Source organism: Eleutherodactylus coqui, chromosome 1 (genome assembly GCF_035609145.1).
Source record: "Eleutherodactylus coqui strain aEleCoq1 chromosome 1, aEleCoq1.hap1, whole genome shotgun sequence".
NCBI lineage: Eukaryota > Metazoa > Chordata > Amphibia > Anura > Eleutherodactylidae > Eleutherodactylus > Eleutherodactylus coqui.
This window is the reverse complement of record NC_089837.1, coordinates 268,290,805-268,304,304: the sequence shown is the minus strand read 5'-3', so window position 1 is coordinate 268,304,304 and position 13,500 is coordinate 268,290,805. Positions and strand designations below refer to the sequence as shown.

The 13,500-nt window shown below is 43.3% G+C and overlaps 1 protein-coding gene across 1 annotated transcript in view; it reads left to right on the top strand.

Annotated features, from left to right (window-relative positions):
• The window catches only part of LOC136633167 (myosin-binding protein H-like), a 379,268-nt gene extending 366,288 nt beyond the window's left edge, over nt 1–12,980 (top strand). Inside the window, exons 9-11 of the mRNA XM_066608696.1 lie at nt 5,447–5,633; nt 7,194–7,225; nt 12,842–12,980. Of these exons, the coding sequence (XP_066464793.1) occupies nt 5,447–5,633; nt 7,194–7,204 (198 nt within the window). The 3' untranslated portion in view covers nt 7,205–7,225; nt 12,842–12,980. The remainder of the gene's footprint in view (nt 1–5,446; nt 5,634–7,193; nt 7,226–12,841) is intronic.
• Nucleotides 12,981–13,500: the final 520 nt, after the last annotated feature.

The following is a 13,500-nucleotide window of genomic DNA, read 5'->3' as shown; positions in this document are numbered from 1 at the left end:
TTAAGTATGGTTGAGCTTTGGCATAGGCTTCCATTCAGATGAGTCACGGAAAATGGCATATAAATAAAAATACTTAAATAAAAAAGGGTTAGCATCTGCGACTCTATTTTATGCTGCTTAACTGAGTACTGTAGGAAAATATGACAGGTTTGCTTTGACCCCTTCAAGCCACAGGGCTTTGTTGTTTTTTTTTCTTTTTGCTTTTTTTTTGTTTTATTTCTTCTACCTGCTCTCAAAAAATCATAACATTGTTTTATGTGTTTTATTTTTCAATTGTACCATTTAGCGTATCACATAATGTATTGGAAGTCTCTTAAAGGTTTCTCTAAGTGGGTTGAAATGAGCAAAAGAAATTGCTATAGGTGGTTGCTTTTAGGGCACTCAGAGTGTGAAAACATGACGTTATCATTTTCAATGAACTCAGAAAAAGTGTGTAGGAAGAACCCAATGCTGGATGTTCTTAAGGACAGAAATGTCCAAGAAGGTTGGGAAATATTGCGAAATAAGATTCTCAAACCACAATCGTTAACAATCCCTAAAAGAAGGAAGAATGGGGAGACCAGAATGGATGAACACAGAACTTGCACACATGTTAAAAACAAAGAAAAATATGGAAAGAGGGGGGAATATCTAAATAAGAATATAATGCGGTCTGCAGAAACTGTAGGGCAAGTGTCAGAAAAGATAAAGCTAATAATGAATTGAGGCTTGCAACAGAGGCCAAAAACAATAAAAAGGGATTTAGGGGTATGTCAAAAGCAAAGGAAAAGTTAAAGATGCTATTGCATGCTTACAAGATGAAAATGGTAAATTGGTTAAGAATGATGTTAAAAGCCGAACTTTTAAATTCCTATTTTGTATCTGTTTTCTCTCTAAAAGTAGAGGGAACATCAACTGATATTCCCTGTGCTCTTGGGGGAATAAAAGAATGCAGGCTATCTGTAAGCAGGGAGATGGTGAGGGAACACTTCGCTAAGTTAAATAAATTCAAGTCTGAAGGTCCAGATGAATTACATCCTAAGATACTAAAGGAAGCAGAGGAGGTAATTGCTAAACTACTCGCCACAATCTTTGAAAATTCCTGGAGAACAGGAGAAGTCCCAGAAGATTGGAAAAGGGCAAATGTTGTCCCTGTCTTCAAAAAAGGGAAGAAGGTGGATCCAGGAAACTACAGGCCTGTGAGCCTGCCTTCTATACCAGGAAAGATCTTTGAACAAATTATTAAACAGTATGTATGCAAGTACTTGGATAAAAATGGAGTTATTAACCAGAGCCAGCATGGGTTTGTAACAAACAAGTCATGCCAGATGAATCGAATTTCCTTCATGACAGAATCAATGACTGGGTTGATCAGGGAAATGCGGTGGATATAGTTTATCTTGACCTTAGTAAAGCATTTTACAAAGTATGTCATACTATACTTATTGAAAAAAATGACCAAATATGAGATTGACAAGGCAACTATTAGGTGGATTCACAACTGGCTGAATGATAGTACTCAAAGAGTGGTCATAAATGACTGCACATTCAAGTGGAAGAATGTATCAAGTGAGGTACCACAAGGCTCTGTCCTAGGCCCAGTGTTGTTCAACATTTTTATACATGATCTAGAGGAGGGAGTTGATAGGAAACTCCCTCCTCTAGATCATGTATAAAAATGAATTTGATCCATCAGGATCAAATTTGCCGACGACACAAAGCTAGGAGGGATAGCTAACACTAAAGAAGAGAGATTATTCAAAAAGATCTAGAAAACCCTGCACAGTGGGCAGCGACTAACAGAATAGTATTTAAGAAAGAGGAATGCAAAGTCCTACATCTGGGCAAGAAAAATGAAGAAAGCAGATACAGAATGAGAGGAATTGAGCAAAGCAGCAGCACATGTGAAAAAGACTTGGGTATACTAATAGATCATAGACTGAATGTGAGTCAACAATGTGATGCAGCAGCCAAAAAGGGAAACGCAATTCTGGGATGTATTAAGAAAATATAGAGTCTAGATCACATGATGTAATTATCCCCCTCTACTCTTCTTTAGTCAGACCTCATCTGGTATACTGTGTCCAGTTCTGGGCACCCCACTTTAAAAAAGACACAGACAAACTGGAGCAAGTTCAGAGAAGAGTTACCAAGATGGTGAGCGGTTTGCAAATCATGTCTTACGAAGAACAGTTTAAGCATCTGGGAATGTTCAGCTTGCAAAAAAGAAAGCTGTCTACAAATATCTGAACGGCTGTCACAGTACAGAGCGATCAGCCCTATTCTCATTTGCACAAGGAAAGACTAGAAGCACTGGGATAAAACTGAAAGGGAGGAGACACAAATTAGATATTAGAAAAACTTTCTGACAGTGAGCGTGATCAATGAGTGGAACAGGTTACCATGGGAGGTGGTGAGTTCTCCTTCAATGCAAGTGTTCAAGCAAAGGCTGGACAAATATCTGTCTGGGATGATTTAGTAAATCCTGCACTGAGCAGGGGGTTGGACCCGATGACCCTGGAGGTCTCTTCCAACTCTACCATTCTGTTATACTATGATCTTTACTTTCCAAGTCAGTACGATTACAGAAATACTAAATTTACTGTATTTTTTTGGACTATAAGATGCATGTGACTATAAGACATACCTCAGTTTTAAACAACAAAAAGTAGGAAAAAATATTTCACACTAATTAAAATTTACTTACACCATGGTTGGTGTAAGGAAGTGGTTTAGTCAATACTAGTGACTTTGATGGTCTAGTGAGTGCCTCCTTATTTGGTATTCTAGTGTAGGTAAGTGGGTTAATACTTAAACATCCACTCTTGATAAATTTAGTGTGTCCTCATCTTTTACTATTGAAACAAATTGCAATAGGGCATGTGGACAGCATTACATCCTGTGGGGAACTTGAACCAAAAGAGCTATGATATCTACAATAATGAATTGGAATACTTCTGTGCTTCAATGCATTATCATTTACAATAACAATCACAGACTATATCTGTTACCATACAGCGCGGCACGGGGTCCCGCGGTCGGCGCGCGTCGCTCCGGCGTCGGCTCCGGTGGCCTGGAGCCCTGTGTCGAGGTTATCCCAGCAGCTTGGGGCGGCCGGTGGGCGGTGGCGTGGGCGTGTCCGCCCGTAGGGTGCCGCCCGCACTCCTCTGTTCTTCTTATACAGCAGTGGGTGGAGTTGCCTCCTCCCACTCTCCGCCCCTGGGCGGAACCTTGTGGTTAAAAGACTGGCAGTGAAGTGAGCTCACTGCCAGTTATTGGTTCTGCATGCACCTAGCCAGTCTGTCTGCGGTTATCCTCAGCCAGTCCCTAGTTGCCGGTCAGCTCCTTCTGGTTCCCTATTGCTCTGTTTGTTCTTGCTAGTTCGTTTAGCCTCTAGTCTAGTCTGGCCCAGTCAGCACTAGTTGCTATCCAGCATCCTTCCAGTTTGCCTGTGAGCTCCATCTCCAGCCTTGTAAGTTTTGTTGGTCTGATCCATCTGCCTCCCCTGTCGGCACTCTGTTCCCCCTATTACGTAGCTTTCTTCTTGTCAGCCGCCAGGTCCCTAGCCAGGGCAGGGACCACCGTCCAGTTGTCCGCCTGGGGTTAGCCAGGGCCGAGGCAAGTAGGCAGGGACAGTGGGGTGCGGGAAGATCAGGGCACCCCACTTGGCGCTCGGGGGGCAGAGTGCCGTAACAATATCAGAACACAACATGTAACAGGTTAACAGCAGGGATTGGTGTTCTCACCGATCTTCACTGTTGCAACAGTAGGAGACAGCACACAAAGCATATAACCATTTGCGTATTCGAGAAGAGGATGAGTAGACAACAGCGTTACTTCCGAGGGTCATTCTAAAAAATCCTCTCATGCTGTTTGGTTTAACAAATGCTCTGGTGGTTTTCCAATCATTTATTAATGACATTCTTCACAATTTAATTGGCTGGTTTGTTTTTGTTTATTGAGATGATATTCTCATTTACACTCTAGACTTATCTTCTCAAAAAACTCATGTGTGTGAAGTTGTGCAAATTCTCACAGAGAATGAATTGTTTGCTAAGAGAGAAAAATGTTTGCCATCCAAAAGATCTAATTTCTTGGTAACATAATTACTCCTCAGGGGGTCAAAATGGATGCAGTAAAGGCTCAGGCCATTCTTGACTGAGTTCAACCCGAAACTTTTAAATATCTCCAACACTTTTTTGGGTTTGTCAATTATTATTGAATGTTTATCTGGGTGTTTTCTGAGAGTGTCAAATCCCTCACTGATAATCGTTACAATGTTGAAACTGTTGCTTTAGGCTGTGTTCACACTGAAGATAGGGCTGTCTGTTTTTCAATGAAAAGCAAATGGAAAGCTTTCAGTTTGCTTTTCATTTTTTTGAAAAACCTGAGATCAATGGGGAAAAAAAAACAAAATCGTAATTCCATTTTTTGCCCGTTTCTCTGCTCCAAAAACAGAACAAGAGATTGAAAGCCCTAATGCCAATTTGAATACAGCATTAGGGTTCAGTCAGACGTGCAGGTTTTTTTTGCGCACCTATGTTCAAAAGGCACGTGACCGAAGCTCCTATTGCTTTAAATGGGGCCGGCACTACTGCCACCTCATTAAAAGCAATGGGATGCAGGCAATCCCCGCAGTAATTTTCAAGGAAGGGCATGAAATATAAGCTCTTCCTTGAAATTCAACCCTAGCTGCTGTAAAAAATAAAAAATATATATACATCACCTCTCCACCGCTGTCGGGGCTCTGGCGCATCTTCTTGCTGGCTCTCTGGCACTGTTCTGAAGCACTTTCTCCTGGACGGGGATTTAAAAATCCTCACCTCCTGAAGGTGCTGGGTCTGATTGGCTGAGCACTCAGCCAATCAGAGGCAGCACTCAGCCATTCAGTGAATGACAGCTGAGCGCTGCCTGTAATTGGTCACAGCCCTCAACCAATCGGAGGCAGCGCTTTAATTTAAATTTGAGAACTAAAAAGTTGATTTGGCTCAGATTTTCCAGAATAGGGTCTAAAGACACATAAGTATTTTTTATTACTTTGGTGCGCTGCTCTTTATAACTTCATAATATGAACTGAGTTAAACTGGAGCTAACATTACTCCTGACATGTCTGTTATGGTAGATATGTACATTCCCCATTACATTATTCTGTATTATTTTTTTTAGAACTTTATATTGTGCCGTTTGTCTGTTGTTCCTCTTAGAAATTGATGAATAAAGTAACTACTGGGTGTTACCAGGGGGCGGAAAGCTAAGTCTAATCAGTTCTGACACAGGTAGGGTATATAAGTTAATACTCAGAAATCTAAACATTTCTAGAAACAAGTATGACCGAGTTTTTGGAAAAGATATTCCTAACATGCTATTTTATTTACTAAAATAGAATGGTCAGGAGATCCGATGGGTCCTGTTTGACCTGAATCGTACAGCTTTGATTTATTTTTTAACTATATATTTGTCTTTTAAGCCTAGAATAGTATGGCTGAAAAACAAAATGGAAATCGGAGAAGATCCCAAATATCGATCTCTTATAAATCAAGGAGTTTGTTCTCTTGAAATCCGCAAGCCTAGTCCCTTTGATGGTGGTGTGTATACATGCAAAGCAATTAATCCGCTGGGAGAGGCATCTGTAAATTGCAAACTGGATGTTAAAGGTAACACATGTTTATAATTTTATTCTTAATTTCGTTTTATGGATTGTAATCACTATAAAGTGGACACTGGAATAAAATCTGCTAAACTGTGAAGTAGGCCAAGTTAATGGTTTTCCAAATTTTAAGCAGGATGGAAACCTGCATGGAAACATAGTGTCTGCCTTTTTGGCTGGATGGAAAAATGCTGGGATCAATGCTTTTCTTTCCAGCTAAAAAAATGACAAGGATGGAAGCCTTGTGAGACAGAGTCAACAGCCATCTCCATTTCATACATGGATCACACCTATAGTTTCATCCAGGCTTCTGTCCTTATGCAATTTTCTCCATAGAAAATGGAAATCTGAAAGAGTAGTGCTGGATGTAAAAACAACATAAAGGTATCCTAACAATTTCTTTTGTATACTGGTAAACTGTCTGGTTTCCTGCACATTCTGCTTTCCCTAAGCCTGATCTTAGTGCAGCATCTGAGGAGCGGGCCTACAGCCGAAGAGACAGCGGGGTAGAGTTTGGGCCTTGTCATGGAGCTCTACTATCTCACACCTTACGGGTAGCATGAGACCCATCCTAGTTGGCTCTGTGGTTTACTCTAAGAGTCTTTTGTCACGGGTGACGCCACTGTTCCTTTCTCTGCGGTGAATCCGGATGATGGAATAAAAGGTCCACACACACACACAGGGAACTTTAAATAGCAAAGCTGGGAACGGTCAGCAGTGCTTGTTTACTTGAAAGGAACAGTTCAACCAATTGCATAACTTCACGGCAGCAGGAATAATGGTGCAGAAATCACAAAGTGGTGCAACAGGGAGGAAAATCACTGGGTCGCAGAATGAGCTACAGTCCTAGATATATGTAGGGTTTTGGTCCCGGTACAAACTCCTTTACACTCGCTAGCTCTCTACCGGTTGGCACTCACATTTTGCAGGCACTCCACACTGCATGGCGGATCCACGCTCTCTCAGAATCATGTGTTTTTTAGTGGTTCTGGGCACAAATGGCATCTCCTGGGTAAAGCAGGCCCAGGGAAGGCTGAGGTTACCTTTCAGCTTCTTCCATTTCTAGCCACACAGAACTGATGGTGTCTGTGTAGCTTACTTGCAGCTCAGAACAGAAGCTCCACTCTGGCTCAGACTGACTTGCAGACACCTTGCAATCACATATAAGAAGCATGATCACGTGACAAACAACAAGATACATTTCTCAGACATCTCACATACCAGACAGTTAACACATTCAGTGCTGCAGCTATGCAATACACATCATATTCATGCAACATGAAAGACATTGACAATACATAGGCATGGGACAAATGCATACATACATTAGGGAGAGGCCCTGTTAACTCTGGGCCACTACATTAGTTTCTTACACAGGGTGCAGGGCTAATATTGGTTATACAATTGTTATGAAAGCTAGAATCATGTGTCAGAAAAGTCATGATTAATCACATTAATTTGATTGACAGCCCAGCCCTAATAGATAATATAGTTTGCTGATGATTTCTTTTTTTGTTCTGCATAACAGTAAAATTATTAACATATTGCAATGTTTTTTTTCTTCTAGTGCCACAGTAAGCACAGATTTTTCATCGCAAGGTAAGTAATAACATATAATGTAGGTAAGGTGCAAACCCGTATTGAAAACAAGCATTATTAAAGTGACAACATTCTTGCTGATTAATTAAAGAGGACCTGTCACCGCTCCTGACTCTTCTGTTTTAGTAATTAAGGCCTTAGTCAGACGGGCGTTTTTCGCGCGATTTGCGGATCGCATGACGGATGCGCATCCGCAAATCGCGTGACCGGTGCCCGAAAATCGCCCGAAAATCTGCTCCTAGCCGCGTTTCATAAGAAACGGGCCGGAGCTGTCCAGCGCATTGCATTCAATGGAGCCGGCAATACAGCGGCTCCATTGAAAGCAATGCGCTGCGGGCGAGTGTGGGATGAATTGTCGGGAAGGGCTTAAATATATAAGCCCTTCCCTGCAATTCATCCAGAAAAGTGTTAAAATAAAAAATATATACATACTCACCTGCTCCCGGCAGCCGGAGTTCCGCGCGGCCGGCCTGCAGTGGATGTGAAGGGGGTGTGAGTCAGACCTGCCCCCTGATTGGCTCAGCGCTGAATTGCAGCCCTTCCCTGCAATTCATCCAGAAGTGTGTTAAAATATACATATATATATATATATACTATTACTTACCTTGTCCCGGCAGACGGAGTTCAGCCACGGCGGCCGGCAGTGGGTGTGAAGGGGGTGTGAGTCAGACTCAGCGCTGAGCCAATCAGGGGGCAGGTCTGACTCACACCCCCTTCACACCCACTGCAGGCCGGCCGCGCGGAACTCTGGCTGCCGGGAGCAGGTGAGTATATATATATTTTTTATTTTAACACTTTTCTGGATGAATTGCAGGGAAGGGCTTATATATTTAAAGGGGTGGTCTCGCGAAACCAAGTGGGGTTATACACTTCCGTATGGCCATATTAATGCACTTTGTAATGTACATCGTGCATTAAATATGAGCCATACAGAAGTTATTCCACTTACCTGCTCCGTTGCTAGGGTCCTCGTCTCCATGGTTCCGTCTAAATTCGCTGGCAGCTTGCTTTTTTAGACGCGCTTGCGCAGTCCGGTCTTCTCCTTCCAGCACGAGCCGCTTCAGTGTGCTCCCCGCTACAGCTCTTCTGTGCATGCGCAGACGAGCTGTCACTGCTCGGGAGCGCGCTGGAGCGGCCATTCTGTACCTTCCTCTGTTAGAGGAAGGTGCAGAAACTGGAGCTGCCCAGCGGAGAAGCCCAGCCCAGCAGAGAAGCCCAGCCTAGCCCAGCAGCCCCGAGAAGCCGCCCAGGTAAGTGATGGGTCGGGGGGTGATCTTGACTAACAGGTGAAGGTCCCGGGCCACAGCGGTAGGCCCCGGAGCCCAGCGCTGGGCTCCGGAACCTAGCGCTAGGCTCCGGAACCTAGCGCTGGGCTCCGGGGCCTTCACCTGGGCTCCGGAACCTAGCGCTAGCTCCGGAACCTAGCGCTGGGCTCCGGAACCTAGCGCTGGGCTCCGGAACCTAGCGCTGGGCTCCTGAACCTAGCGCTGGGCTCCGGAACCTAGCGCTGGGCTCCGGAACCTAGCGCTGGGCTCCTGAACCTAGCGCTGGGCTCCTGAACCTAGCGCTGGGCTCCGGAACCTAGCGCTGGGCTCCGGGGCCTTCACCTGGGCTCCGGAACCTAGCGCTGGGCTCCGGGGCCTTCACCTGGGCTCCAGGGCCTAGCGCTGGGCTCCGGGGCCTAGCGCTGGGCTCCGGGGCCTTCACCTGGGCTCCGGGGCCTAGCGCTGGGCTCCGGGGCCTTCGTCTGTTGTCAGAGTCTAGCGCTGGGGAGCCGGGAGCGTAGCGCTGGGGAGCCGGGAGCGTAGCGCTGGGGAGCCGGGGCGGTAGCGCTGGGGAGCCGGGAGCGTAGCGCTGGGGAGCCGGGGGCTAGCGCCGGTTACCTGCTGCCTGGCGGTGGGTGACTGGTCGACGGCTGCGGTGGGTCCGGTCGGCGGCTGCGGGGCGTCTGGTTGCCATGGAGACACAGCTGGCAGTGTCTCGGGAGCGCGCACGTCGGGCTGCAGCAAGCAAAGGGAAAAGAGCCGGCGGCCATCTTGGGGAAACTTTTATAAGTTGCTGAAACGCTGGAACGGTAAGTACGAACCAGCTAGAAAAGTCATTTACAGGGGGGCTTAGTTATGTATGCTTAATTAGGGGGACTGGGCAAAAAAAAAAATTCACTGCTTCCTCGAGACATCTCCTTTAAGCCCTTCCCGACAATTCATCCCGCGCACGCCGGCAGCCCATTGCTTTCAATGGAGTCGGCTGTATTGCCGGCTCCATTGAATTCAATGGGCAAACATCGTTCTTCTCTGCCACAGCTGTTACAGCTGTGGCAGAGAAGAATGATTTGTCTTCTATATGTTCTCAATGGGGTCAGCGCTGCTGCCGCCGGCCCCATTGAGCGCATATAGAGAAGAGAACAGGAATCGCAGATCGCAGATAGGTGCGATCTGCGATTTCTGTTCTATAATTTATTGGACGAGCGCATAAAAAGCGCTCATGTGTCCGATACCATTGCAAAGCAATGGTTTTAAAAAATCGCCGGACGCATGCGCATGCGCAAATCGCGCAAAAAAACGCCCGTCTGACTAAGGCCTAAATGCGTTCCCCGTGGAATAGCAATGCTGGAGTATATTTTCTCCTAACTAATTTGTGCCATTCCTGTGTTTATTCTTTGTGAATAGTTATGAATAAATTGACAACTGGATGTCAAGTGGCGTGTCCCTGCACATTCTCATACTGTACACTCTCACACTATCCAATCAGTGCTAACAATGATATGCCTCAACTGCTAATATTCAGTTGTCATTTATGCATAAATCTCTTAAAAGAAAAACAGAGAAATATCACAATGCAGAGTTCTAAAAAAGATGCTCTAAAATTGTGCTCTCACAGGGAACGTAAACATTTACTTACTAAAGTCTATCAGGTCACTAAAGAGGAACTGAAAGTTCCTCTTTAGATACAGAATTGTTCTTCCTTACCTTTCCTCTTGGCTAGATATATTCAAATGTATTTCACAATTTAGGAGGGGTGAGTATTGCCCTGCTGCCCCTCTTGCAGATTACAGAGGCTTACGGTCACTATGGAACAAAATCCTATCCATTGTCACTATCCACCACTTTGTGACACCCCCGACAGAGCTCTAGAATGGTTACAAGCTGCACTATTAAAGGGAGCCAAAAGCTCATAAAAGAACTGACTGCTAATAGAAGTCAATTAAAAAATATTGGGAAGCTTCTAGAACAGGGTTCTGATTGGCTGCGTAGCTCCTAGTGACACAGCGGAGAAGGGCCAGTGGCCGTCTTGGGATTGGGGACAAACCAGAAGTGAGTTAGACAAAGTCAGCAACAGAGGCGGCTAGTGACTTTGCGGCGGCTGCTGTGTGCGGAAAGTGGCCAGAACATTGCTATATCCATGCTGGTCAGCAGGAAAGGACTAAAAAAGGGCGTGATTAAAGGAGGTCAAAGTGAGAGGACTAAGAGGGCCCTGGGGACCAAAGATGGAGCTGCCAGACTACTGGGCAAAGAACCCCGCAACACATGGGAAAAAAGGGAGTATCCCTCCCTGTCATTGCTAGACAACGAGGTAAACTGGACTCTCAGAAGCTGATATTCAGCTAAGAGGCTGCCGGCAGTTTTAAGTGTACAAATTCCATGAGGCATAAATCTGCAGGAGTGATCAAATCATCACAAGTACATGTACTCTATGGGGACTGAATAAGATTGTAAAAATTAGCTTTAAAAATTTTTACTAAGTATTCAAAAATAAATAAAAGTAAAAAAAAATTTTTTAAATCCCTCTTTTGCCATACTTATAACAAAAAAATCTAAATAAAAAAATCCAGAACACATTTGATATCGTTGCTTACAGAAAAGTAGGATCTAACGCCTTATTTACCCCGCATGGTAAGCGTTGTCAGAAAAAAACGCTAGAATTTCAATGTTTTTGTCAACCCATCTCCAAGAAAAAATGTAATAAGAAGCGATCAAAAAGTTATATGCACTTCAAAATGGTACCAACAGAAACTACACAAACTTCCACAAAAAATGAGCCCTCGCACAATTATGTCGATTTAAAAAAATAAAAAGTTATAGCTGTCAGGAGATGGTAGCAGAAAATAATAAAAAAAAATAAAATATCTAAAAACTATATAAGTTTAATATCGTAGTAATCATACTCACCTATAGAATAAAGTTATCAAGTCATTTTTGCTGCAGTGTGTATATTGTAGAAACAAGACCCTCCAATGATGGCAGAATTGTGTTTGCTTTTTTCCTTTCACCCCACTTAGAATTTTTTAGAAGTTTTTCAGTACATTATATGGTACCTTAAATAGTACCATTGAAAAATACAATTCGTCCTGTAAAAAAGTCCTCAGATATTTACGTGGACGGCTAAATCAAACCGTTTAAAAGTAGTCCACAAAAAAGGAAAATGGAAAAGGGTTGTGTCCTTAAGGGGTTAATATTCCAAAACCTTTAAGTGTGAATTTCTGTTTGAAACCCTGTAACGTTTAAAGGGGTTTTGTCATTAGAAAAAAAATCAATACTTACTTATTCCTCCCCAGTCAGTCTTCTTACCGCATCTTCTCCTCGACGATCTTCTCCTGGCTCCTCTAGTCCCCCAGGTCAGGTCACCTCACCTCAAGTTGGCCGGATCCTCTTCTTCCTGTTATGTAGTGTCCATTCTCTGCATTCTCCTTCCTGCAGGTCAGTGTACGTTATGTCACTAGTGACGTAGCGTTCACTACCTAGCAGAGAATGCCGTGCTATTTCCGTGCTGTTTCGCCGTGAGTTTTCATATACTGTTGTCGTGAGACAGCATACATGAGCAATCTTGGCAATAGTTAAGCATTTTCTGCTAGGCAGTGAATGCTACATCACTAGTGACGTGGCGTACATTGACCTGCAGGAAGGAGAACGCCGGCAATGTATGTAACACCACAGGAAGAAGAAGATTCGGCCAGGTGGCGGTGACGTGACCCGACGGACTGGAGGAGCCAGGAGAAGATCGGTGAAGAGAAGATGCGGTAAGAAGACTGCCTGGGGAGGAATAGGTAAGTATTGATTTTTTTTTCTAATGACAGAACCCCTTTAAGGAACAAATGCCATCATATGGTGAAAAGTAAAGCTCTTTTTCCTCTTTACTAAAATGGTTTGGATCGAAAAAAATAACAGTCTCTGTCTGGTAGCTGCTGTGCCATTATGTAACCTGCAACTTGGTCACCTACCCATAACTCGTTTCAACAAAATGACCAGTGTTGCAAAACAATGTGATTTAGTGATACTCTATCACAAGTTCTCTTCTGTATGTGTCTTTTGTGGCTACCCAGTGGTTGTGATGTGCATTGCCTTGTCAATGATTTTGCTAGCATCTCGCAATACTGTATTGTATTGTATTGATGTCATGAGAAATTGCAGTCTTTTATCAAATGAAGTTAAGCAAGGAAATATCTGTACATGGTATCAGATTATTTAAATGATATGGCAGGACATGCACAATATTTTCAGTAAAAAAATGACTGTAGCTTTTACTGTGTATTTTCCCATCCTGTTTAAAAAAGCTGGTTAGCATAAACTGTATCAAATTTATTAAAAAGTGCATGACTTTTTCTTTCTTTTTTTATAGGATGGATATCACTGTGCATTCTACCTAAGATCACAAATGTGTATTAATAGGTTTTGTGCTGCTTAACGTAAATGTGTGTATTGTACTGTGCTGCATCGGACTGTATTCAGTTTGCAAATAAAATATATTGGCACAAAAATGTGTGTCATTCGTTCCAACATATATACAGAAAATAAAAAATATCCTAATAACAGCACCTCAGACATATGTGGGTGGGTGAAATATGTACAGATACCTACCAGTTGTGTGGTAGTCGATAGTACTACTCTGCAATCCACTAAAGCCTTAAGACCAATATATAATTCCAAAAAGGAAAAATGCAACCCAGGATAACGGCTGATCCAATAACTGATGTGCAGCCACCTGCAATACAGATCCAGACCGTCAGTAGAAAATCCAGAGTAAAGAACAACAATATGAGATACTTAGTCAGTACCAAATCTGGTCTGCAGTCATTAATATAAATAGATAATAAAGATATAAGAACTAATCAATGACTTACATAAGTGTAGGTAGAGAATATACCCTAACCACTGTCAATGAAACTTCACCTCCAGAAATAACAGTTGGCTATACCCAATCACTTATCATAACATCTGAAATTCAACTACTTGTTTCATGAAGTATTGCAATTACAATAAATCTATTTGCATAAATAT